This window comes from Rattus norvegicus, chromosome 6 (assembly GCF_021556685.1).
Source record: "Rattus norvegicus strain SHRSP/BbbUtx chromosome 6, alternate assembly SHRSP_T2T, whole genome shotgun sequence".
Taxonomy (NCBI): domain Eukaryota; kingdom Metazoa; phylum Chordata; class Mammalia; order Rodentia; family Muridae; genus Rattus; species Rattus norvegicus.
Window position 1 is genome coordinate 127679201 of NC_141539.1, and position 27957 is coordinate 127707157.

General features: G+C 41.7%; 1 protein-coding gene across 1 annotated transcript; it reads left to right on the forward strand.

The window, feature by feature from the left end:
* Golga5 (golgin A5) lies at positions 1–27876 on the forward strand. The gene is given in 13 exon segments (NM_001033065.2): positions 1–219; positions 2638–3208; positions 5370–5594; positions 6573–6792; positions 7303–7426; positions 9477–9680; positions 13987–14157; positions 16433–16561; positions 19413–19511; positions 21898–22123; positions 23740–23845; positions 25723–25786; positions 27318–27876. Coding segments are annotated over 12 exon segments (2190 nt in total). The 5' UTR covers positions 1–219; positions 2638–2667; the 3' UTR covers positions 27399–27876.
* The last annotated feature ends 81 nt before the right edge of the window (positions 27877–27957 follow it).

Below are 27957 nucleotides of genomic sequence, written 5' to 3' on the forward strand. Positions count from 1 at the left end.
GCCAGGCGCTAGGGCCCCGCGGCCGCCGGCGCCGCCGCCTGAGTGACCTGCTAGGCGGCCAGCGGCACTCAGCTATCCGCCGCTCAGGCAGCTGAGCGGCCACTCTGTTTTGAGGTCCTCGCCGCCCTTCCACGTCTCCCGGAAGAGCTAGCCGGCAGGTCCGGGAGCAGCCGGCTGCTGTGGCGGCCCGGGTGGGTGACGAGGCCGCGGCGTCCTCAGGTGAGGCGCGACTAGGCCGCGGGCGGGACGGCTTGGCCTGTGGGACCCGGTCTCCGCCTTTCCCGAGCGCTGTCGAGCTCGTCTTCGCTCAGGGCTAACGAAGGGGACGCCACAGCCCCGTAGGCTCTGGACACCGGGGTTGACCTGCCCTCCACCCCGACTCTGCTCCGGGGGCGCAGTGCGGTGTGTTCTCGCCTCCCGGGCACCCGTGGTCACACCGCCCGGCCTGGCGGCTGACCCCTGACCCCGCCTCTGTTTGACATCTGACCTCCCGGTGGCTTTGCACCACGGGAAGTCCCCTCTTGGAGTCTGTCACTGAGACATGAGTTCAGGCCCCAGCTCAGTGTCTACACGCCATGTGAAGGATGTGTTTTAAAGCCCCGTTAACTTTCAGATGGAAGGCAAGACATTAATTGTCTTTGGGCTTTTTTATTAGGAGAGCCAATTTTCTCTCGCTCATCACCATTTTTTACATTACACCTATATGGCCTTTTATAAGTCAGAATGCATGTTACATTGCTGTTTTCGTTTGATTTCTCATAAACTGAAACACACACCTAATGGGTTTCCTAAAGAGTGTGTTTAAACAGTTTATTCCGGACGAGGTTAGATGCGGAGAGGAAGAGGTTAAAAGATGGGTTTGCCACTAGACTTCTAGACTTAGATTCCAGCGTCTGAGGTGCCATCTAAGTTCTGGGATCTTTCTAAACAATATGCATGTTTGTTAGTTCCTAAAGGGCATTGCAATTTACCACATATTGTAGCTGAGAATGTATTTCGTGATACTGTTTGCACAACACCTGACGTAGGGATGAATTGCTTCAGTAGTGTTTCCAGAAGTGCCAGTGTGGGCTGGATTCGGAATTCATCAGTGAGCAACCAATGCATTGTTTACCCACCCACTCCCCTTTCTCCAGCCAAGAGAGACAGTTTTAAAACAACAGTGAGAACAACCCGAAGCAGTGTAAGGCAAAAGAAGGGCCAAAAGACCTAGCATGGATGAGAAGGAGGAACAACTCTGATGTCAATTTAGTGAAGAAAGCCTAAGCATTGGCTACATAACAGTTCCAAGCTGAAGGAATGCTGTCCATATTCAACCAACATTGTCCACTTTGTAGCTTACTTGTTTTACTTCATTGCCTTGACTTACGTGGCAACCTGTAAGGTGCGTGTATGTGTTGGTTGAATACATAGTTTATACAACCATTTTTTTTTAAATTGAACTCGCTCAACATGCACATGGTAGGTACTAAGTATTTAGGTTTCTGAAAATATACTTTGACCTACCTATGCTGCATAAGTAGATCATAGGAGTGCTTCACTTTAGCTGTAATAATCAAGTGGGGTTTTTTGTTTTGTTTTTCTGTTTTTCTTTTCCCAAGTTCAAATTTCAGAGACTTTTTATGTAGTTATGCTGAATTTTGCCAAGCAATTTTTTTTTTTTTTTGCTATTTGAGTCCTGTATGAATTTGTTATGACATCTATGAAAAAGTATCGTAGGCCGGAAGGAAAATCAGTAGAAATTGATTTTTCTCACAGTTCTAAGTCCACAGTGAAGTATTACCTAGGTTGATTTGTTTATATCATCATCATCATCATTATTTTATTTACTAGTTGTGTGTGCACTTGCAAATGTGGAATATGTGTGGCCAGAGGACAACTTTCTTGAGACTTCTGCCTCATTCCTCAGTGCGTTCTGTGGATTGAATTCATATTGTCAAGCTTCAGGGCTAGGGCCTGTGCACCAGCTGATTTCTGAGGATTTTCTTCTGGCTTACAGATAGCTGTCTTCTCTCCTGTTCTTACATGGTCTCTCTTTATGACCATTTGGGTATATATCTCTTCTAATACAGATGTCAGTTTAATTTAAATTATATCTTTAAAGACCCTGTTTCTATTAAGTGACGTTCTGAGGTCTTCGGGTTTGGAATTTGGTATGTGAATTTTGGAGCACCGCACAGTCTGTAACATGTTTTTGCTATGTTAAGATTTGCCCTTTGTTGAAACAATAAGGGAAACAGTAGTAGTTGTAATAACAATAGTGGAAGCTAGGAGAGAAGTTTTCTGTATGCCAAGCTTCTCAAAAAATCTTTCCCCCACTATTTGATCATAAGACTGTTCTGAGCTACATGTGTGACGAGCTCCTGTAGCCACAAGAACTTGGAAAGTTCAGATGGTAGTCAATTTGTTCACAGAAGTTTGGGTTTGCACAGCACAGACCTATTCCAGAAAATACTTACAAAAGCATTCCAGAAGGAAGTGTACTTGCTGTTCTCCATTTTCAGCTTCCACATGGTTTCTCAGCCTCTACTAGTAATTTGTTCAAGGTTGTCTGGCTAGAAAGAAGCAGGTAAGGATTTTAACCCAGGACTTTTCAGATTACAGTGATCAAATCCTGTCCTTTGTTTTTTTAAACAGGTTCATCAGTAGAATTATTTTGCTACCATCATGTCTTGGTTCGCCGATCTTGCTGGAAGGGCTGAAGATCTTTTAAACCGAGTGGATCAGGGGGCTGCAACAGCTCTCAGAAAGGAGAGTACCAGCAACACCTTTTATAGCAAAAATACTGACTATCCTGAACTTCATCAGCAAAACACAGATTCAACTTACCACACTGGACAGAAAGCTAACTATATTTCCTCAGCTGCTGATAACATCCGGCATCAGAAAGCCACGATCATAGCTGGCACAGCAAATGTGAAAGTCGGATCCAGGACAGGCGGGGATGCCTCCCATCCCACTGAACATGCATCTGTCCCTAGGCCTTCATCCCATTTTGTTCGGAGGAAAAAGTCAGAGCCTGATGATGAGCTGCTATTCGATTTTCTTAACAGTTCCCAGAAAGAGCCCACTGGGAGAGTGGAAATCAAGAAAGAGAAGGGCAAAGCACCTGTGCTCCCAAGTTCTCAGTCATCAGCTGTCAGTTCTGTCACCACCAGTGTAACCACCATCAAGGCCACTGAAGAAAATTCTGGGAGCCAAAGTCCTGGTAGTTAATCAGTCCTGTTTCTTTCAGAATCAAGTAGATTGGATGTGTCATCCTAAGTTAAAATGTTTGAATAGTGTTCTTCATTCACTGTTACAGGATCTCTCCCTATAGGTATAAGAGAAGGATCTTTGCCAGTGTGTGGTGTAAACAAGGACAACATTGTCTACCACTAGTCAATACTGTCTTAGTGTTTCAAGGCTAGCCTGATCTATAGAATGAGTTTCAGGATAACCAGAGCTACACAGAGAAACTGTCTTGAAAAACCAAAATGAAACAAAAAAAAAAAAAAAAAAAAAAAAAAGAAAGAAAGAAAGAAAGAAAATTAGTTTGACTCCAAAAAAGAATTGAAATCTTAATATAATTTTTATACACTACCCTACAGTTCTTTTACAAGCTTATTTATTAAATAACAGATTTTTTAAAGTTATGCTTTCAGTGGTAAATACATTCTAAATTTAATTTTGATTTTTGACTGGTGAATTAAATTTTTCTCTTAATTACAAATAAGAGATTTTCATACTTTTATGATTTTTTAAGTTTATAACTTTGTGATCAAATAAAAAACCTTTTTTGTGGGGTTGGGGATTTAGCTCAGTGGTAGAGCGCTTGCAAGGCCCTGGGTTTGATCCTCAGCTCCGGAACAAAACAAACAAACAAACAAACAAACAAAACAATGTTTTTTGTTTTCTTGATCTAATGAAGATCGATCTCTCTCTATATATATATACATATATATACATATGTATACATATATATGTGTGTACACATATATATACATATATATACACATATATATATGTGTGTGTGTTTGTATATATATATATAAATAAAATATACCTGGAGGTGTGTGGGTACACATGTGCTACAGAGGCATGTAGGGATCAAAGGATGGTTTGAGGGAGTTCTTCTGTCATGTAGGTTCTGAGATTTCAATTCAGGTTGTGAGGCTTGGCAGCAAGAGCCTCTGTCTGCTGAATCTCTTATCTTGAGGACCCTAACTTTTTTGGGGAAAAGTCTTTCTTTACTTATTTATTGGTATTTAGAGACAAGATCTAGGACTTGTGATTGTTCTAGTTCTGTAACTATAGCACTCCTAAGGGCTAGGATTACTATTACTGGCCTGGATCTCATTGTGATATTAGTTTTGAGAAATATTCTATCCCAGACTGCCTTGACCTCGCAAGGTCAACCTCCTAAGGGGTGGGATTATAGTGTGTACCGCCACACCTGGCTTCTTGTGTTTCTAGTTTGCATGTACTCGATTCCCAAAGGCACTGAGGCACCATGTTATTACTTACTTATCCAACCTTGTGGAGAATCCCCTTCTGCCCATATAATTTAAAAAGTAAGTTAATTGTGAAGCTAAAGAAATGGCTCAGTGCTTCAGAGCATTGGCTGCTCTTACAGAGGACCTGGGTTTTGTTCACAACACCCACATGGCAGCTCACAGCTGTCTGCAGCCCCAGTTCCAGGGGATCAAGTCTCTTCTGGTTTCCTTTGGCACAGGGTATTTATGAAGTGCACATACATACATATAGGCAAAATACGTATACACATTAAAAAACAAAATAAGTTAAATGTGAATTTGCACTACACTTAGTTAAAAACAAGATAGATTTTTAACTGAGTAGGATCCTTTGGCAAGACATTTTGGATTCAGCTTGGATGTAAGGAATTGCTGCGACCTGTTGAATTAGTCTTCTTGGCTTGACCCCCATACCTGTTCTGTTGTGACGTCTTAGTATTTTTTCAATGCTGATACTTCTACCCTGCTTTTTTCTTTTCTTTTTCTTTTTTTTCTGGAGACAAGGAAACTAGAAGTTTAAATTATCTCTGGCAGCCAGAGGCAGGTGGATCTCTGTGAGTTCCAGGTCAGCCTAGTCTACCAAGTGAGTTCCAGGCATCCAGGGCTGTTACACAGAAAAGCCTGTCTTGGAAAAAAAAATCTGTCTTCTTCCCAGAAGTGTTTTACACTCTGTCCTCTTTCTTCTAGTGTGTCTAGACATTGAGGGTCTTTGTAGGTCTGTAGACTCTTGTGAGAATACATTTTCATTAGAAGGTTATTGGGATCCAAACTGTAGCAGCCAACTTACCAGAAGCCAGTGACTGTTGCTTGCATAGTGACTGTGTTACTGTACACAAGTGTACTCTTGTTTTACAGAAGTGAGTAGCTCTGATTCTATGCCGGAAGGTCATAAAAAATCCACAGAGGAAAGCACAGTATCGAATGCTACCAGTGTGGAGCACAGCTCTGCACCTAGTGATGGAAGCATGTCCCATGAGCTGTCTAATCTCCGACTGGAGAATCAGCTGCTCAGGAATGAAGTCCAGTCTTTAAATCAGGAAATGGCCTCATTGCTTCAGAGATCCAAAGAAACTCAAGAAGGTAGGACCTTAATGGGGCTTGTGAAATGTTATTTTCTGGAAATGTAGGGTCTAAATTTAGAAATAGAACCAGTTCTTATATGAGCATAAAATAGAATCTTGGCTAGTTTAAATTCTTAAGAAACCACGAAATTAAAAAAATATAATAATGATGATAGAGTATAACACTGTAGTCTAGGCTAACTTTAGACTCAAAGCAGTCTTGACTTTCTGTTTCAACATGATAAGTACTGAATTCAGTGTATAAATTATTAAATTTAAGAACCAGTAGAAAACATTAATAATCCTCTAATTATTTGATTTTTTTTATCCTGAACTTTAAAGAACTATTTCATGAATCAAAGTTAAGGTGTGTAAAGTGCTAGACACTAGTAGGCATGGTCACAGTGTTGCTGCTCCAGGTACCATAAGTGAACAAGGAAACCAGTGTGAATAATGCCTTCCAGAAATGTGCAGTTACATGATCTGTAAGTAGAAAACCCTCTAATACATCAGACATGATTAATTTTTTAAAAAGTTGGGATCGGAGACATGGCTCAGTATTTAAGAGAGAAATTGGCTGCTCTTCCTGAGGAGCTGAATTCTGTTCTAAACACCCACATGGTGGGACAAAACCATTGATTACTCTAGTTCTAGGGGATCTGATACCCTTTTCTGACCTCTAGGGGGCATGTGGCATGCATGTGCTGAATAAACATACATGCACATAGACTCCTGTACACATTTAAATAAATAAATCTTAAAAAAAAATAACTTTGGGTCCGTGGTGTGGTATTGACAGAGGGGGTGTGAATATGTGTGACTGAGGAGAGAGGAAAAGGACAGGAAATGTTTATCCTGGTTCCTGGGGCCAGTGAGAACAGCCAATTGAACAGTAGGAAGTTTTATTTGTTTTTGGTGGCAGACTACATACATCACTATGTATACCATGAAAAGATGTGTTGTTTGGCTTGACTTAAGACATTTTTATTTTTTATAGAATTAAACAAGGCAAGAGTAAGAGTTGAAAAATGGAATGTTGACAATTCAAAGAGTGATCGAATAACTCGGGAACTACGAGCCCAAGTCGATGATCTCACTGAAGCAGTGGCTGCAAAGGACTCCCAGCTGGCTGTCCTCAAAGTGCGACTGCAGGAGGCTGACCAGGTGCTGAGCTCCCGCACAGAAGCACTGGAAGCTTTACAGAGTGAAAAGTCACGGTAGGTAATCCTGCTAGGCCAGAATTGTATTAGCTGGAGTGTGTGAGTATGATAATGTTGTTTGCCAAGATGAAAAGATGAAGAATCATCCTTTTAGAAGTTTACAGGAGGGATGATTTCTTATAGAGTGGAAATGTGAGTGATTAAAATGGTCTCCTTTTTTTTGACCCTTCAGATACATGGTTAGCAAATTGTAAATTCAAGAGTATTTGAAAAGCATAGTGCCATCCATTGTTAATGTATGGTATGAACTTATATTTGGCTTAAAAATATTCTGTTAAGAATTAGTTTTAGGGGGTTGGGGATTTGGCTCAGTGGTAGAGCACTTGCCTAGCAAGCACAAGGCCCTGGGTTCGGTTCCCAGCTCCAAAAAAAAAGAATTAGTCTTAGACTCTCTTTGTTTGACTAATTTATAGATGCTCTATGAATTATGGTACCTGGTTGCTTGTTCCCTGTGGAAATGTGTTCTTTCACGTGATGCCTTTTTTGCCTTTTTTTTTTTTTTTTTAGAATAATGCAGGATCACAATGAAGGTAGTAGTCTACAAAATCAAGCTCTGCAAACTCTTCAGGAGAGGCTGCATGAAGCGGATGCCACTCTGAAGAGAGAGCAAGAGAGCTACAAACAAATGCAGGTTAGAAGGGGGACACTGGGGGTTGGGGATTTAGCTCAGTGGTAGAGCACTTGCCTAGCAAGCGCAAGGCCCTGGGTTTGGTCCTCAGCTCCGAAAAAAAAAAAAAAAAACAGAAGGGGGACACTGTGTGTGTTCTCTTGGTCCAGGGTGACAGGGGTATGCCTCTGCACTTCATAGCACCTCAATTCATCAGCAGAATTTTCTGTGCGTTTTGTCAAACATAAACCTGCATGTTTGAAAAAATTACCTTAGTCCTTTCTAAATTATTATTTGAAAGAAAGTTAAAATGGTTAATAGTCATCAGAGCTGTACATCTGTCAATCAATTTGGTTGTAAGTCATTGCTGTTATTTCAGTAAGTGCTAGTCTGTGACATCTTATTTATTTTTATTTACTTAATCTTGTATAGTTCTAGTTTAACCTGATTCATTTATTTCAAGAGAAATATTTTTGGAGGGGTTGGGTTTTTTTTGTTTGTTTGGTTTTGTTTTTCTTTTTTTTGTTTTTTGTCTCTAGAGACAGGATTTCTTTTTGTAGCCGTGGCTATTCTGGAACTTGCTCTGAGACCAGGCTGGCCTCAAACTCAGAGATCCACCTCCCTATGCTGAACATAAAGGTGTGTGCCACCATGCCTGGTTTACAGCTCTACTTTTAAAGCTGTTTTTATGTATAGTTTAGTCTTGAGAGTTACCTGTCTGAATCCAAGGAAGGTGTTAGTGTTTGGGGGCTGCTTCGTGTTTGTTTTTGTTTTTGTTTCAGAGACAGGGTCTCACCATGCAGCCTTGGCTATGCTGGAACTCATTAGGTAGACCTAAAGCTGACCTCAAACTCAGATATTCTTGCCCCTGCCTCCCAGTGCTGGGGTCCAAGGCATGCCCAGTTTAAGTGGTTTATTTTTACAAGACTCAAGGGTAAAACCAATGGATAGCCAAGGGTGAAAACTCTCATTTTATGTCTAAACATTCTAAAAAAAAAAACCTGAGGTACTTCTTTCTGGTCCTAGGGGATTTTCGATAAGGGACAAACAACCTGTGTTTCAGCATGTGATTCATATTTAAAATATAAGTAAGGTATTTTACCGTCTCTTCTGTCTGAGTCTTTAAAACATTATGTGCCTACACTCACAGCACACTGCAATTTATACACTCAGATAATGAAACTTCCTTCAGGGATGTTTGCTCTGTACTTAGATTCCTTAAAATTTACAAATGAACAAGAGTCACATTCCTAAGTTGTTTTAAAAATAATTCAGAAGTTTTTCTAAGAACAGGCAGTTCTTCTAGAAGCTACACGCAGAGCCATAGAATTCTCATATGGTCTAACAGTTGTACTTTAGGTATCTGCCCCAGAGATTAAAGATCCATGTTCACATAAAAACCCATGTTGGTTGTGTGTAGAACAATACTCATGTTCTCAAAGCTAGAAATACAAATAGCATTTGTTGCCAGGATAAACAAGTTGTGGTATGTCCATACAAGGAAATCCTATTAAGGCAGGGATCTGTTTTCTAAGAAATATCAGATTTGTGTGAGTTGGGATTCATGTGAAAAGGTAGACATGTTAGCACAAATCTGTGACCTTAGCTCTGGGTTAGCGGAAGTCAGAGAGCTTCCTGGAGCTCTCTGGCCAGCTCGTTTAGCCATGATGAGCTCTAGGTTCAGTGAGAGATTCTGTCTCAAAAATATATGAATTAAGATAAAATAAACTGTGATCCTCACTAACCTGCTTCACAGTGTGGTAACCAACTATTCACCTCAGTCTCCAAAGTACTGAAGTTAGGTGTGCAACACTATACCTGGCTCACCTGTGATATTTCTTAGAAAACAGATCCCTGCTACCAAAGTTGTTCGTTTTTCACTAAGCGCCTTGAACAAACTCCTAGTTGACTTCAGTGTATTGCTGTGCTAGGGAGCCACAACCTTATATTTTTTAATTTTTTTCTCCTCATTTTTAGTCAGAATTAGTAAATCCCCTTAAGATATCTGAATGCATGGTCGTAAGTATATTTCAAGCTAAGTGATAAAATATGTATAATATAAAATTTACCACAGAGTGAGTTTGCTACACGCCTTAATAAAATGGAAGTGGAACGTCAGAATTTGGCAGAAGCAGTTACCCTGGCAGAAAGAAAGTACTCTGAGGAGAGGAAGAAGGTTGATGACCTCCAGCAGCAAGTCAAGTTACACAGGTCGAGCTTGGAGTCTGCTAAGCAGGAGTTAGTTGACTACAAGCAAAAAGCTACAAGGATACTCCAAGTAAGCATAAGTACATGCTCAGATGTGCCCCTCGCTGGAAGATGCCAGCACTCTACACACTGGGGCACGTGTTGGCTACACTGCCCTGCTGCATATTGAGCTCTGATGAAATGGCTAAAAATCCTCTACATCTTACCACTGCTTGCTTGGTAAGATCTTCATCTCTGATGACGTGTTGTTGCTAAGCAGCTATATGATGCTCCTTTGGTGGTTCCTGTAAAAACTGTAGTCACCAGTGTGACCCCTCAACATTTCATCAGAGAGAAAATATGTGCTTTTATTTGCATTTAGGTTAGTCTGTCTGTCTGCATGGGGTCTGTCTGTTTGCTTCAGTTCGAGTCGCTTCTTTGTTCTTGTGTGTTTGCATCTACTGTGACTGTGTCTTAAGCTCACAAAAGCATTTGGTGGTCAGTAGTGGAAGAATGAAGACTAGATTTTTTTCTTTGCTTTTGTTTTGTTTTGCTTTGTTGTAGTCCTCCTTTGAACCGATTCCCTGTTTTGTCTCAATCTCAAGTGTATCCGAATGCTTCGAACTGCGCTGTCTTCACTTACTAAGTACTTGTTCCCATTATCCCATCATCTAATTTCTGTCTATCACGTTTCTGAAACTATCTTCTCAAAGAGGTTTAGAATGACCAGAATTTATATTTGGCATCATATGTTAATGTTGTTTGCACACATTTGACTTTGAAAACACAGTCGGCTCTGTTACTGTCCCTCCATCTTGCAGAACCTGTCTTCTGTGCCGCGCACCACCTTGGCTCCCATTTTATCCTGTGTCATTGCTTTCAGCACTCTGGGTTCCCTTCCCAGGCTCCAAAGACTACGTGCGCCTAGGTCCTGTCCTAAACCCTCTTTTGCTACCTTGCACTGATGTATGCTCCCTCTGCTTCTGCCTGCCACCTCAGGAGACTTCATGCATGTCTCCACTCACCTGACCTCCGGCTCACACTGCTTGTTCTTTAGGTGTTGGGAGTCTCAACTCCTAAACTGGCTTCCTCATTATTTTGTCCTGGTAAATAATAGTAAAACATGAACCCACACAGTCATTTACAAAACTTTAGTTGTTTTCCTTTCAATTGAAGGGCACATTCAGCTTAGCAGAACTTTAAAAATCAAAATAATTGACAGGGTAAAGTCATTGATGTAGTACAATGGGACTTGGGTAAGAGAAAAACTCCTTTAAGTGCCCAGGGATGCCAGGGTTCACTGCACTGAGCTGACACTATAAAGAGAACCGTGAATGATAGGTAGGAAGGCTCACACAAGAGTAGAGATTTCAGATAAGAAGCTGTGCCAGAGGCAGGGGTCCTGAGAGAACCTGGTATGCCTGGGGAACTAGTGCTCATTGCTGGAGCATAGCAAATTAGAAATTAGATGATAGAGATAAAACGCAGTGATGGGCTGGAATCGGACTATGGAGGCCCATGCAGGTTTTGTCCTGCAGGTTAGGGACAGAGGTGCTAAAGAAATTGAGGGGGGGTATGAGATCTGAAATTAAGAGGTGTTGGGGGGTTGGGGATTTAGCTCAGCGGTAGAGCACTTGCCTAGCAAGCGCAAGGCCCTGGGTTCGGTCCCCAGCTCCGAAAAAAAGGAAAAAAAAAAGAGGTGTTGGGCCTGGAGAGATGGCTCAGAGATTAAGAGCACTGACTGCTCTTCCAGAGGTCCTGAGTTCAATTCCCAGCACACATGGTGGCTCACAACCATCTGTAATGAGATCCAGTGCCCTCTTCTGGTGTCTGAAGGCAGCTGCAGTGGACTCATAGAAATAAAAATAAATAAATCTTAAAAAGAAGAAAGATGTGTAACAGCAGTGAAGAACTTAGGCTAGAGCTGGACATTATCTTGCTCATCATTGCCTGGTACTCAAGAAGTGTAATGTAGGAACAGGTGAGATGCTGAGATCAGAGGCAGGTGGATGCTGACAGGTGACGGGGTGCGTGAAGTGCGCATAGCTAGTTGGGTAGCTAATGGGTATAAGATAGAATATTTGAGAAATTTATATTAAAAATTTAATCAGAGAGAAGGGAAATAAGTCAAATGGATATCAGGATGTTGTTTCTTGTCCTCTGAAAGGGACAAAATAGGAATGACAACATGTTAGAGTTGAAGGGTTGTGACAAATTATAATGAGGTTGAGAAATTGATGTGACATTGAAGTGAATGTCAGAAAGGTAATTAAAACTTCAAGCCTGAAGCCCAGCAGAGAGTTATGGCGTCAGCCATGGGAGATGGTGTCAAGAGTGTAAATAAAATTAATCATGAGTAATATGCAGCTCGAGAGAAAAAAGCCTAGGGCTAATTACAGAATTTCAAACCTCAGCACTTGCAAACTGGAGAACCAGAAAGAAGCTGGGCCAAGGGAGAGAGTTAGGCAGCTTCTGTGACTTGATGAGGGCTCTTGGATTTGGCATATGGAATCCTTGAGGTTCTCAGAAAGGGGAGGTGAAGACCTAAAGGGAGTGACAGCTCGACTGGTAGCATAATGAAGGGCCATACGTAGTTAGATGCAGACTTGAGGGTCTTAGGATTGGAGTGAGAGGCAGTTTATAAACAGTGATGTCGGGGTAGCAAATTTGAAAAAATTAAGTCTGAAGAGATGGAAATGCTTATAGTTCTGCCGTTTAAAAAAGGAAAAATTCTTGGGCTGGAGAGATGGCTCAGCGGTTAAGAGCACTGACTCTCTTCCAGGGGTCCTGAGTTCAATTCCCAGCACACATGGTGGCTCACAGCCATCTGTCATGGGATCCGATGCCCTCTTGTGGTGTGTCTGAAGACAGCTGCAATGGACTCACATACATTAAATAGATAAGTCTTTAAAAAAATAAAAAAAATTTTGAACGAGGAATAACTAACCTTCTGTACTTAAGATGAAAGAATTAATTCTTACTGGTTGAGAGCAGGAACTTTATACACTGATCTTCATAAGATCATCTAAGATCTTCATAATGATCTACTGATCTCTTCTTTCTGCTCATCCTTCATGCCAGAGATCCACAGATTTTTTTTCTGTAAAGGATCATATAAGTATTATATACTCTATGGGCTAAATTGTTGCCATTGTGTATTCTTTGGTTTTACTTCTTATCATCCATTTGAAATGTGAAGAAACATGTTTAGCTTTTGAGCTGTACAGAAACTGGCCAGATAGGCCATGGACCATGATTTGCACACTTGTTATACCAAACTGCCTGATCCACCCTCCTGAAACACTCTTTACCACAGGGCTCCCCTGCTCACAGTCTGATAATTTGATTTAGCTTACCAAGTCAAATGAAATAATTTGGCCTCCTGATAAGCTGGCACCTGCCTGTTACTTTGGCACTTAGGAAGCTGAAGCAGAAGGATTTTGAGCAGTTGGAGGCCAACCAGGACTACAGTGCAAGACTCCATCTCAAACAAAACAAAAATAAACAAAAGTTAACCTGGTATCACTGACAGGAACTCCCTGAGCTGCCTCACATAGTGCTGTCCCACACACCACTGTGCTTTGTGTTTCTCTGTATGTTTGAAGACTAGCTGCATTTCAGGGTCAGGACGTGCTTTCAGGTGGCACTCCTGTCCAGCTCAGAACTCTGAATAATCCGACCAGTTCTCTGTTGCATGTGTTTATTGCTTTCTTCTTTCTGCTGCTGCTACTAATTTCCTGTTTAGTTTGTGCAGCAGAGGGTGCTTTCCAGTGGGGACATTATCTGTATCTCACAGAGCTCTTAGTGCAATGCCACATGCATTATATATGTTCCCAAAGCATAAGTTGGAGGACTATTGGGAAAAGAAGAATAAGAAGAAAAAAATAAGAGAGAAATCTTCTCATGAAACATTTCCAATTATAACATGATCATGGGAACTAAGATCCAGGGACAGAACAGCAAGGATCTTCAGTAAGCTGTGGATTCCCTCTGTGGATAAATGTCTGGGGGCCTTGTTTCGTATGGTGAGGTGACACTATGTAAGCTAGCTGGAAATAATGCTCAGCGGAGGAGTGTGCTTAGCATGTGTGTGGCTCTAAGCTCAGTCTCTGGCACCACAAAAAAGAAAGAAAGAAAAAGAAGAGAAGAGAAAAGAAAAGAAAAGAAAAGCACTGGTCGCTCTTAGAGAGGCTTTGGTTCCCAGTGCCCGCTGGTGACTTGCAGCCGTCTGTACTAGTTCTAGAGGGCTTCATGCCCTCTTCTGACCTCTGTGGTAATAGGCCTTCATATGGTACACAGACATGCTTATAGGCAAAATACTTAAACAAGTATAATAAATAAATCTTAAAAAAAAAAGCTGATATCTTTGCTTAATTCTGCTCTCTGTTTCACAACAGTCTAAAGAAAAACTGATCAATAGCTTAAAGGAAGGCTCGAGTTTTGAAGGCCTAGATAGCAGTACTGCTAGCAGCATGGAACTAGAAGAACTTCGGCATGAGAGAGAGTTGCAGAAGGAGGAGATCCAGAAGTTGATGGGCCAGATACATCAGCTGAGATCTGAGCTACAGGTAACATTCATTGCTTAGCACCCCAGACAGCCATTTCCCCCAGCTACATCAGTTTGAAATCAGGTTATGATTCTGTATTGTAGGGGAGATGGCATTATTGAAACAATGTGTTTCATTCTGCTAGAATGTTAATTACCATGTAGAAATATATCTACAGGAGTAGGCTTCTTGTCTGTTGACTAACTCCAAGGGGTAACAAATACAAGTATGAGCCGTATGCTGACAGGTACTTAAGCCTAAAGTTGCACCAGGAAACTGACAAGTATGTTTAAATGTTTGGATAAGACTCAGCAATAGCGTGCTTGCCTAGCATTTGGGAGCCCTCAGTCCAAGTCCCCTAGCACAAAACAATAACTTGAGCCATTTATTCCACATAAATAGGTGATCTTTGACACAAATATCATAGGGTAGAGTCTCTGGTGATAAACTAAATGCAGGGTAATGAACCTTCTAGTCTTTTTCTTCTAAGTAGAATCATTTAACATTTCTAAATATATATGAATTCCAGATTCTAGTTGTCGGATTAGAAATTGTATAGATGCTAACTAAATTTACTCATTATCTGTTCAGTCTTTTTTGGGTAAAAACATAAAAACAACTTGTAATATTTCATCCCAGCATCATGAATGACATTGACCTATTTTTCTTACCCCTGCTGAAGAGGTTTATAAAATCTGTATTAGATCTATAAAAAGCATTGCATCAAGTAAAATAAAAAAATAAAGACGCTATTAGTAGAGCTGGGGAGCCGGCTCAGCAGATAAATGCTCTTGCTGTACAAGCTTGACAGCAGAGCTCAGTCCCCAGAACCTACACAAAGGTAGACGGAAAGTGCTTACTCCACATTGTCCTCTTACCTACATATACACACGGTGGTAGGCATGCCCTTCATCATTCATAGACATCATCATCATAATTGTCTTAACTACAATAGATGTACACGTCAACTGTTCAACAGTTGCTAGTAATCAGTATGTTAAATTTACTGAGCACTTAATGTCCACACACTGGACACCTGTCCTAATTTTTTCTTCATTGTAGCCCTGAGAGGGAGGTGTTATTCTCCTTGTATCTTTGAAGAAATTTAGGCACAGAGAAGAAATAAAGCTCATCAGCAGGCTGATGAAGAGCTAGAGTGAGGACTAGAGCTCAACTCCCAAATGCATGCTCTTAGCCACTGTAGAATTGACTCTGAACAATTGACCTGAGTGGGTAGAGTTGGTGGCAAAGATTAATTTGCTACTCCATGAACTCCAAAGCTGGGAAAAGTAATTGCTTTTTTTTCCCTTTGAGTCCATAAAATTGTGTGAGTTTGGAGAATTGTGTTGTGGTCTCAGTTCAAGAGTTTAAAGAGATGCAGGATGAGTAAAGACAGTGCTTCAAAGGATGAGATGCAGGATGAGTAAAGACTGCTTCAAAGGATGAGATGCAGGATGAGTAAAGACAGTGCTTCAAAGGATGAGATGCAGGATGAGTAAAGATAGTGCTTCAAAGGATGAGATGCAGGATGAGTAAAGACAGTGCTTCAAAGGATGAGATGCAGACAGTGTTGGCTCTCATCTCTCATCCTGCTGCACAGGCTGGTGGTTAACCTGTGAGGAGAAATGCAGGAACCTGGAGCTCTATTCTCTGTACTGGGAAGGTTTGTTTGTTTATTTTAGTTTCCTGAGACAGGGTTTCTCTTATGTAGTCTTGACTGTCCTAGAACTTGATCTTTAGACCAGGCTGGCCTTGAAATCACAGATTCATCTGCTTCTGCCTCTCCAAGTGCTGGGATTAAAGGTATGCACCACTACTTCTAGCTAGTTTTTTGAGTTTGAAAAAGTGTGATTAAGAAATATGGGAAAGTAAAAAAAAAAAGAAAGAAAGAAATATGGGAAATTGGGTAGATAGAAGCAGCTCACATGCTAACTTCGGTAATGTCAGGATAAATATTCTCTCTGTGTGCTGGTTGATGGTGCACACACTATTTACATCCTACAGTAACAGAACTACTATAGTGAAGTCCCTTTTGGTATTGTACTTCTGTTCTTTGAAAGTGTTAGGTTTTCAATAGAGGCATGAATGGCCTAGCAAACTGCTCGGTCATAAGGCTGGGCGGGTTGTGGGCCAGGCAGCTGGGGCATCCTGGTCATTCACTCACTGCTAGCCTAATTACATAGGGAAAGTATCTGCTTCAATTCCCGTGAAGCCAGTCCACAGGATGTGATGATTGTTCAGTATGTGTTGAACAAAACCCTTTGGTTTTTGCTCTCACATGTATGGTTCTCCTTAGGATATGGAGGCTCAGCAGGTTAGTGAAGCAGAATCAGCAAGAGAACAATTACAAGATCTGCAAGACCAGATAGCTAAGCAGAGGGCATCTAAACAAGAGCTGGAAACGGAGCTGGACCGAATGAAACAGGTAAGGAGCGGGCACCTCCCAAGAAAGGCTCAGAGAATTAGTGTTTAGGTAGGAACTTGCAGGTTCCTCTTGCCTTTCCATCCCACCCTCCCTGGTTTGAGGTTTTGTTTGCTTGCTTGTTTTTTTTTTTATGTTTATCATTATTGTTTGTATGCGTGATATTTGAGTACAGGCACATGCTGCCACATGTGCCACTGCTTGCTTGTACAAGTCAAAGGACAACTTTGTGCTGTTGGCTCTCTCCTTCCATGTTTACATGGGTTCTGGGTATTGAACTCAGGTCATCAACGATGGCAGTACCTTTACCAACTGAGCCTTTTCTCTCCTTACTTTTTTTGGGGGGGGGCATGGATTAAAGGCATGCACCCCTCTTGTTTGTTTTTTAAGATAGAGCCTCTCTACGCAGTACTGGCTTTCTTGGAACTCTGTAGACGAGGCTGGCTTCAAACTCACAAAGACTCACCTGGCAGCAGTGGCCTCTGTCTCCCAAGTGCTGGGATTTGTTTGTTTGTTTGTTTGTTTGTTTGTTTGTTAAGGTTTATTTAGTTGTGAGGCTTGTGTGCATACTGCTTGAGTATCTACGCAGGTGCATGTGCCTGTGCGTGTGCACATGCTAGAAGAGATCAGGAGTCCTCCTCTATCACTTTAAACAAAATTATTTATTTTATTATATGAGTGCTCTGCTACATGTACAGTTACATGCCAGAAAAGGGCATCAGATCTCCCTAGAGACGGCCGTGGGCCACGATGTGGTTGCTGGGAATTGAACTCAGGACCTCTGGAAGAGCAGCCAGTGCTCTTAATTGCTGAGCCATCTCTCCAGGTGCACCCCCACCCCCTTTATTATTATTATTATTATTATTATTATTATTATTATTATTATTATTATTATTATTTTGAAACAGGGTTTCTTTATGTAGCCCTGGCTGTCCTGGAACTTACTCTGTAGATCAGGCTGGCCTCAAATTCGGAGATCCACCTGCCTCTGCCTCCTAAGTGCTGGGATTAAAGGTGTATGCCACCCCTCCCTGGCCCTCTATTACTTTCTAATTATTCCTTTGAGACAGCATCTTTTCCTAAATGTGAGCTCTTGTCTCAGCTTAGCTAGAACCAGCAAACACGTGTGATCCTCCTGTCTCTGCCCTCATCCACTCAGAGTTGGGCTATAGGACACCCTCCTAGTTAAATGGATGCTGGGAGCTGAACTCTAGTCCTCATAATTTTGCATAACATGTTCTTAATTGTTAATCCATCCCAGTGGCTCATGATGTTGTTACTGTTGTTACTGTTGTTGTTTTGTACTAACAGACGGAAAGTTGGGCAGATGGAATGGTGTCGTAACTGCCCAATACTATAAATGAGGCGAGGTAAAAACTAGTGTCATCAGCTCAGAGCCCAGAACTCTCTCTAGTTCATCTGTCTGTCAGGGTGTGTACAAAACACAACACATACTGTGTTCCTGCCATCCACTCTCCCTGCTAGAAACACTGTTAGTGCCATATTAGCTGCTTCTGTTGGCTTCCCAAGCCAAGTTATTTACATCAGTATATTGTAGTACATACATTGTTTTTATACTGAAGCAGTTGATGTTAAATGCATTGATAGCCACATTTTCAGAGTAAGATTCTACATCTCATAGTAATACAGTAGTAACTGTGAACATGTAAATGACACAGTAATAATCACTATTGATGTTAGCACTTGCTATCTTATTTTATACAGTAAAAAGTCAGTACCATTCAACTCATAGGAAACTATTCTTGTGATTCTTAGTACATTACTCATAACATTGCTGATTTGTGTACTTTTAGTTCTCTTTATTTTTTCAAGTGCATTTAAATTCTTTGAATGAGTTTTTCATTAGGGTTTATTATGGAAATAGTATTTAAAATTATTTTGTAAGTGTTAAGAGAAAACCAAGCAGCGACCTTCAAGGCATGTGTACCACAGGCAGCTTTAGTAAGTGTGATTATAAGATTAGCTGTCCTTTCAGAATTGCATTGTAGTTAATTCAAGGAGCTGCTGTGTATCAAAGGGCAGCAGTTTAATGTGATTGATAGAAGATAATATTCAGTTATTATGGGAGATGTTTTCCTGTAACCTCTCTCAAATGCCATTTTTAAAATTATGAAGTCGAGGAACATGAGCTGACTGTAGCTGTAGGTGACTTACTTATCAGAGATTCCAGGTGTAGTATTTAATTTTAGGATTAAATGGGTACCATAGTGAGTAATTTCAGCCTTAAATTTGAACAGACCTAGAACAGGGAAGAAATCTGGTAACCTTTCTGGTAAATCTTTACTAGAACCAGCCTTGTACCCATTGAGCCCTTTATATATATATATATATATATATATATATATTTTTTTTTTTTTTGGTTTTTTTTTTTTCGGAGCTGGGGACGGAACTCAGGGCCTTGTGCTTCCTAGGCAAGCGCTCTACCACTGAGCTAAATCCCCAACCCCGCCCTTTATATTTTTAAAAAGTTATTTATGAACATATTACTAACAGCATCAATCTTTACTATGGATAGCAAATATCTCCTTTAGTTTGTTGTCATAGTCAGTAATAATACTATTCTATAATAAGTTTACATTCATAAATGATGTCCCATTCTTCCTCATTGCTGTAAGGTAAGAATATTTTGCATTTTCTGGTGATTTACCCAGTGGCAGTGCTTAGAGCGTCATGCTGCAATGTGACTTTTCCTCAAATTGTGGACGTCCATGTCTGGTCCATGCAGTGACATGTGGCTGTGACATGAGCTGAGTCCTCGGTTTGAGTCTTGTGCTTTGGGCTGTGGAGATGGCGTAGAGCACACTCAGATTGCTCTGTTCATTCCTCACACTAGGAATTCCATTACGTGGAGGAAGATCTGCATAGAACGAAGAACACACTGCAAAGCAGGATTAAAGATCGAGAGGAGGAAATTCAAAAGCTGAGGAATCAGGTAGGAACGGGGAAAGTGGGTGACCTGAGCTGCTTCAGTAAGGCCTTCTCTTTCCATTTGCTTCAGAATTTTATGTGAGGTTTGGGGCTGCTGTAGCTGTATCATCTCACACCACTTGAGACTTCATTTAAATACACCGTGGCTTCCTCTTGCAGCCACTCCATGTGAGGTTAGATTATCTCTAAAACTTCGTGGCTTCTCACCCTGGTGTGTGCTTGCTGATTGTCACATTCATGGTTTCTTTTCCTATCAAAAACCTACTGCTTGATCTTCACAGTATCAATTAGTAGGGCATCTGTAAAGTCTCTACACTTATTTATTTCTTAAAATATAAAATAAAATAATGGCACCTATATACAGTTTTCATTCTTTCAAGACTAATGTATGAGAGTAGAAAAAAAATTTTTTAAATTGTCCCTTTCGTAAAGTTTACTTTTTTTTTTTTTTTTTTTTTTTTTTTGAGCCATTGTCTCATTTTGCAGTCCTCACTGGTATGGAACTGACTGTGTAGGCCAGGCTGGCCTCAAACTCAGAGAGATCTGCCTGCCTCGCCTCTTGCATACTGGAATTAAAGTCGTGTACCACCGTGAGGTACTAGCCTCAAAGATTGTTTTTGATGCGGCTAGAACTAAGCTTATGGACTAGAAAGTATCAGGTCCCCTTTACGAAGTTTAGAAGAAAGAGCTCCTACAGGAGACACAAAAGGCCTAGTCAGAGAAAAGCTATACATTGAAATCAAAATGTAAATCTCTGTTTACTGAAAGGCAGTGCCATGTGAAAGGAGGACAGGGGCAGACTGGAGAGGAGGCTCCCGGCACATCCTCTGCCTCCTGGTGCTGCCTGGTGCAGGCAAGTCACCCACTGCTAGCTCTGGAAGGCAGACTATGAGTGTACGTAAGGAGTCCAAGACTGGAAGCTGCTGTACCCTGCTGTACCGTACCGTTGCTGTTAGTGGACAGAAGACCTGAGTAGACCTTCCTCAAGGGGTCAGAGGAGCTTGTAAGCCTGTGCTTGGGTCCCAGGTTATCAGGAAAAGTCCACTCCAATCCCAAGACAGTGTGGCTCAGCTTTGTGGTGAGAAGAAGCCTGTGCTGTGGGCTACTGCACAGTGCCAGGAAATGGTTCTCCTTTCATTTTCTTTAAATTGCAGTTTGTTTGTTTGTTTGTTTGGTTTTGAGACAAGGTCTTGCTATTTAGTCCTGGGTGACCTTGAATGTACTATAGTCTTTCTGCCTCAACCTTCAAGTTCTAGGCTTACAGTCCTGCACCACCACTTCTTGTAGGCAGCTGGCTGTTTCTGGTGAGGTTATCATCCATTGTCCCTGTGACTCTAGTGTATCCCACAAAAACACTTTGAGTTTTGCATTTATTCATCAATAGTCCAAATTGGAAATAAACCAGGTGTCCCTACAGGTGAATGAATAAACCTGTTGTGAGCTGGAATAAACCAGGGATTGGAGAGGTAGCTCAGTAACTAAGAGCACTGGCTGTTCATCCAGAAGACCTAGGGTGCTTGATTGCCAGCATCCACAGCGTGCCTCACAGTTATCTATAACTCCAGTTCTAGGGAATCCAACACCCCTCTGACCTCCACGAGCACTAAGCATGAATGTGTTATACAGATATACGTGCAGACAGAACACTCATATACATGAAATTATAAAATAAAAACAAAAACGTCTGTGGAGTGATGTGTTATTCTCCTAGGAAAGTTCACTCACAGGGAACTCAGGAACGGTCAAGAGCAAATTCAGGCACTAGAACTGAAAGTGAGCTGTGTGTGATGGTGGAGTATTCTGTTCTGTCTGAAGTCACGTGGCGAGGGGATCATAGAGCACAGTCTTTCAGGGGCTACACTTTCACAGTGCCATACTGGTGAACTGTGGATTTAGAATCGTGCTTAAGAAATTTGAACTGTGGCCTGTAAACTTGACCATGTCACTGCAGTAAGAATACAGTTTACAGTGTGTCTTCATAGTCACATGTATTCATGATACACATCCAGAACAGAAGCCCAGCCTGATGAGGACCTGCCTGTAACCTCTGCACTCAGGAAGCTGAGGCAGGAGGGTCATGAATTGGAGGCCAGCCTGAGCTATGTAGTGAGTTTAAAGCTACAAAAGGAGACCATTTCATAACAGCAACAGCAGTAACAAAGAGTTAGCACACAGTAACAGAAATGCTTATAGACAGTGTATTATATGACTTTCAGGAATATCACTTCTCTTACCTTCTCTACCTGCTGATGTGTGGCCTACTGATGTGCTTTAAGAATCAATTCTAGCCAGTGAAAACCATTACAGAGATTTAAGGACCCAATTCATGTCCTTTCTATACCATCCAACTTAAAACTTGTGTGCTGATTTAGTGATCATTTTCCCTTCAGCTCACCAACAAAACTTTAAGCAACAGCAGCCAGTCGGAGCTAGAGAGCCGCCTCCATCAGCTAACGGAAACACTCATCCAGAAGCAGACCCTGCTGGAGAGCCTCAGCACAGAGAAGAACTCCCTGGTCTTCCAGCTGGAGCGCCTCGAGCAGCAGCTGCACTCTGCCGCCACGGGGCCCAGCAGCGGATCCTCCATTAACATGTCTGGAGTTGACAGTGGTGAAGGTAACCCTAGGAAGGACATGGTGCCAAAAACATGATTTTGAAAATTTACAGAAAAGCTGATTTTATTGAAAAGAAACTTTAGTGATTCTTTTCCCAATATGAGACCTGGGTTCTGTGCCATGATGTGTATTGGAGTAAAATCTCCTAAGGTTAGACTTGGAGCGAGAGGGCCTGAGAGTGGGGAGCATGTTGGAATAATAAGATACTACAAGACAGAGACAAGGCAGGAATTCAGTAGCATAGAAATTTCAGGACAGTTAAAGGAAATGTGTTTTCAGGATCCCTTAGTAAATGACTGCTAGGGTTGGAGTCTTTATTAATTTACATGTTTGTTATGTGCTTTAATTGTGATAGCAAAGTCTGTAGATTATTAAGATGCATATTCAAAAAGAGTATGTCAGCATCAATATCAATACATCGGAGTTTTGAACTTTAGAACCTCATAAAGCCTGTACAAAGTCATGGAGCAAATCTCTCAGGTCTTTGCCTTTAATATTAACTTTAAAATAAAATATTTAAAGAGAGAATGCCAGGTATGAAGATCAGTTGTAATTTAAGTAGGGTGGCCAGTGGAAAGTCCAGTTGAAAAGAGATGGTTATCAAAGTTCCAAAGAGTAAGCTAAGGAAGCGAACTGGAAGGAGGTCTGGAAGAAAAGTGTTCTAACGAGTTAGAGGAGTGGTGGAAAGCCATGAGGGAGGAGGGTCCCTGGAAGGAGTTAGGCTGAGGGTAGTGCATAATGGAGTCAAAGAGCTTGGAGGAAGCTGCAGAGACCTGCATAAGGATGTTAAGTAAGGTAGGGTCTGATTTACACTGTATTGTGATGTCTCTGGGTGACTTAGACTTGGTCTGGTGATGTGGTTCAGTGGTCAGCATTTGCTAACATGTAAGCAACCTGGGTTTTCCCCAAGTACCATAAACAAACAAACAAACAAAAAGCCAGAAATCTCAAGACGGCTAAGAATAGAGGCAAAGAGGCCTGGATACTTTGCATTGATCCATGTAAGGGATGATAGTTTTGACCAGAGTGGAATTAGGGGATGGAGGGATGAGAGAATTTACTTGAAAAGTGAGCTGGCAGATCTAACTGACCAACTGGATAAAAGCTTGAAAGAAAAGAGTGAAAGATTTAGCCTGAGTGGGTGGAAGGGTGGTGTTGTTATTTACGGGGATGGGGAAACACAAAGAGAGGGAGCTTGCTAGGGAGAGAAAGAGTCTGGAATCGTAGTTGTAGGTACTTGAGCCGGTTGTCCTAACGGATCTAGGAGAACTGGATAAGCAGTCAGGTGGTTGGAGTGGGGTGAGCTGGTTATACCCGTAGGAACCAGCATCCTCAGCAGTGCACAAGCCACTGGCCTCTCTCAGAGCCAAAGCCCAGGAATGTTGACTCTTGCCAGCACCAGGTAGTGTAAAGTGTCTGTTACCTGCTAATGTCTTGTGGACATTGAAGCATTTTGTTTGGCCGATCTGTGTTATGGTTTCTTCTACTCTGGGGTAGTGCTTAGAAACTTAGTCTTAAGGCACTCTTCTTCATATAATCGGATACATTTTCAACTCTAGTGCTCATAGAAAGTCAGTTTTAGTGTCACTGTATTAATCTGTTCTCTTATTTAAACAGGGACACGCCTGCGAAATGTTCCTGTTCTTTTTAATGACACAGAAACTAATCTAGCAGGAATGTATGGGAAGGTTCGCAAAGCTGCTAGCTCCATTGACCAATTTAGGTAAGCAGTGCCACTCAGTGGGAGCGATGGGACCTCAACTGTTTTATAATGTCTTCAGTTGGTACAGTGACCCTGAGCCCATTGGGCAGAGGTAATATTTAAAGTGGCAGTTCCCTTATTCCTTTTTGATACTCCCAAACTCTGTGAAGATGTCTTAGGCAGTCTGCCAGTGGCTCAGCATTGTTAAAAATTCTTAATCCTGGCCATCCTTTCTCCAACAAACTCTATGAAGAAGCTACCATTACTTAACCTAAAGTAGGTAGATCCACTTCTCCCCCTCCCTCCCTCCCTCCCTCCCTCCCTCCCTCCCTCCCTCCCTCCCCCCGTCCCTTACTCTTTCAAGACAGAGAGACAGGGTTTCTCTGTGTAGCCTGGCCATCCTGGAACTCATTCTGTAGACCAGGCTGGCCTTAAACTCAGAGATCTGCCTGCCTCTGCCTCCTGAGTGCTGGCATAAAAGCTATGTGCCACCATGGACTGCTGAAGATGTCATCATTCACTGAAACCAGTTCCACCTGTATTAAAGAGACACACTCAGGAACATTGACCTCATGAGGTCAAGACCAGCTTGGGCTGTATAGCGAGATCATCTCAAAACAGCTCATTGAGTGACAAGTCTTCTGTCTCCTGAGAAGGTGTCCATGTGATGTCTCATCCCAGTACTTCATTGTGGATTTGAGGAAAAGATGCTATTACAATATACAGCTGAACATCTCCTTATAACTTGCTTTACGGGGTTGGGGATTTAGCTCAGTGGTAGAGCGCTTACCTAGGAAGCACAAGGCCCTGGGTTCGGTCCCCAGCTCCGAAAAAAAAAAGAACCAAAAAAAAAAAAATAACTTGCTTTACACATGTCCATAAGTAATATTTACAATTTGTGTTATATATTTACATATAAATGTTTATAAAAACATCTACTTTACAATGAAAATATTTTAACAGTTTACCTAGAGCTTTGATAAATTTCATCCCTAAAATAACTCTGTCAGTTTTTCTTTTAGTGTTTATAGTTAGACATAGTCTTGATGAATTGTGTGATAAGACTAATGTTTTCTTAGCCTTTCTCTGAGTTAGACTAGAGCTGTAGTGTAGAGAGAGAGAAAGTTCCTGAAGCCACAGACTTCAGTCACTGTCTGAAGTGCATGTCATCTGCATAGTACCTGAGGAGAACTTTCTTGCAGTGCAAGTGTTAGCAGCAGTAAGAGAGGGAAAGGTGTGTTTATATACACACACAGGACACACGCATACATAATCTAGATAAAGAAAAGCCAGAACAAAGCTGTGAGCAGTGAGGGTAGGCATCACACTGCTCTGTCACATTCACTCATGTCTGCTTGAGTGTGTGCATCCCCTCCCTTCCTCCCTTCCTCTCTTCCTCCCTTCCTCCCTTCCTCCCTTCCTCCTTTCCTCCTTTCCTCCCTTCCTCCCTTCCTCCCTTCCTCCCTTCCATACTTCTTTCAATCTTCTTCTGTTTTGTTTGTTTGTTTGGTCTTATTTTGAGACAGCTTTGTAACTCTGGCCTAGAATTTACTCTGTAGTCCAGGCTGGCCCCACACCCTCCTGCCGGTGCTGAGATTAAAGGTGCACACCACACCTGGCCTTGTCTCGGTTCCTGTGGCTTAGTCCTCTTGGAAAAGAGTGTCTGTGCAGAAGCTTCTAGATTAGCCGTTTCTGAATAAATGCTTGTGCTGAAGTCTTAATGGCTAACTCCAAATAGTGACAGAAGCATTCTGTTTGCTGTGACCTTCCTGTGTCATGCATTTTAAGTGATCATGTGAGTCATAGAAATTAGTGTGAGTGAGGTTTTAAAAACATTGGCTATTAACTCAAAAAGATTGGCTTTAAGTATAATTCCCTTTCTCTCATCGTTTGCACAGTATTCGCCTGGGAATTTTCCTCCGGAGATACCCCATAGCACGAGTGTTTGTGATTATCTATATGGTGAGTAGTGAAGAAGTGATGCCACACTTGATTTCTGTCTGTTGTCTTAGCTGCTAATCCTACTCATATTTTACCAATCAACTTTGAAAGGGAATACAGCTCATTTTTGACCATTAAGCTTTTCTTAGACTGCTTTACAAGTTAGCATTTATTATGTTGAGATCATAAGTGCTCAGAGTTTTCCTGCTGATAAAATCAGCTGTAATGTAGGTAATGGTCACTTCCGTTTCTAAGTCTGTCTAATGACAACAGTATAGTGTAGAACAGCTGACTGACTTTATCTTAATGCTGTAAAGTTGCTTTGATTATTTTCATGTGTTTTACTTTATTTTTCTAGAAGGATCTTAGACCAGTGCCTTGTTTTCTGGCTTTTTAGTTGCAGAATCAACTGCAGTAGTTTGTGGTGTTGGTCTGTGTGGGCTGTTCCTGAAAGCCCACGCACTGTGCTAGTGGGGGTGTCTCTAAGAGGTTCAGTCTATTTTCTTAAAAAAAAATAGAAGCCTACTTTTAAAGGAAATGCCTATGTGTTCCATTAGAGGAAAGAGCTATTCCTCTAAATAAAAAGATTTAAGAATGGAGGATGAGTGAGGAGGAAGGAAAAAGAAGACATCAGAGAGGCTCTAGGGAGCACCCTGTGGGGATTGTCTGCTGGGAGCAGACACCACAACCACAGCAGCTCTTATCAGGACATTTAATTGGGCCTGGTTTACAGGTTCAGAGGTTCAGTCCATTATCATCAATGTGGGAGCAGGACAGCATCCTCGCAGGCAAGATACAGGAGGAGCTGAGAGTTCTACATCTTCATCTGAAGGCTGCTAGGAGAAAACTGACTTCCAGGCAGCTAGGACGAGGGTCTTAAAGCTCATACCCACAGTGACACACTTTGTTCAACAAGGCCACAACTCCTAATAGTGCCGCTCCCTGGGCCAAGCGTATTCAAACTACCACAGGGGCCGATGGCCCAGGTACTGGCTGCCACATAAGGGTACCGGTCAGTGTTAGATGCTGGGCGTTGCATCCTACAGAGTTTACACACCCAAACTGATGGGACTTCATGGCATTCAAACTGCTCCAAGGAAGCCAGAAATGTGTCACTGATTCAGCATCTGTCACTGACATGTTGTTCCTGTCCAGTGTACTTTTCCATCTCTTTATCAACAAAGCTGATTAAACTGTTCCTTAGAACACCAGTCATTAACTGTTCTACAAGGTCTTGCCAGCTGATGTCTGTGTGTCTAGCAGTGCTATCTAAGCCCTCTTGGCACAGTCACCTTACATGGGAGTCATGAGCATTTGGTGTTCAGGCTCTTCTCCTCTCAGCTCAGAGGTCTGCAGTGTGACGCTCTGTTCCTGAGCTCGTCAGGTCTCATGTTTCTCCATTAGTCAGCCAGTAAACACGTACTGAGCCGGCTGTGTTCCAGACTGTCCCAGAAGGGTACAAAGACAAGGCACGGTCCCTGTCCTCCCTGTGCAGTCCTCAGACAAAGATGGGTTTATTGGCGGACACATGAATTGTTTTTTCTCCCTGTAGGCTTTGCTTCACCTCTGGGTCATGATTGTCCTGCTGACCTACTCACCAGAAATGCACCATGACCAACCATATGGCAAGTGAGCTGAGCCGCTGGCTCCCATGAGTGCCTGCCATTGTCCAGAGCTGGGGTCTGCAGGAAGAGCAACACTAAGACTTCTAGGAACAGTGCACAAGATGGTCGCATCATGGAAAGCTTCTAATCTTCTGACTTATCTCTGGTGTCTGACTTTCCCCTTTTCCTTAAGAGTCTCTAAATGCAGACAGTAATTTGACAAATTAAGCTCGACTGTCTCTGAGTTCAGTTGCCCTGGATATGTATAGAGAAAGAGAGATGGGGGCTGCTCACCTCTGTACAGACCTTTCTATATTTTAGGGGACACTGATTATGGGTTATAATCAGGGAAACTAATTGTATTTAGGGATTAAAAATAAAAAGATTTTTTAATAACTTAAAGTGTTTTATATTTTCATATATTTAACTGCAAATATTTAATTTTACATGTTAGATTCTTGGTATAATTCTCTTTTTAAATACATAAATAAAATTCATTGTGCATTTTTCTTTTCTTTTTTTTTAAGAACAACTTTCATCCCCTTTAAAGACAAGCTTTCCAGTGGTTTCAGTGAGTGCGGCTGGAAG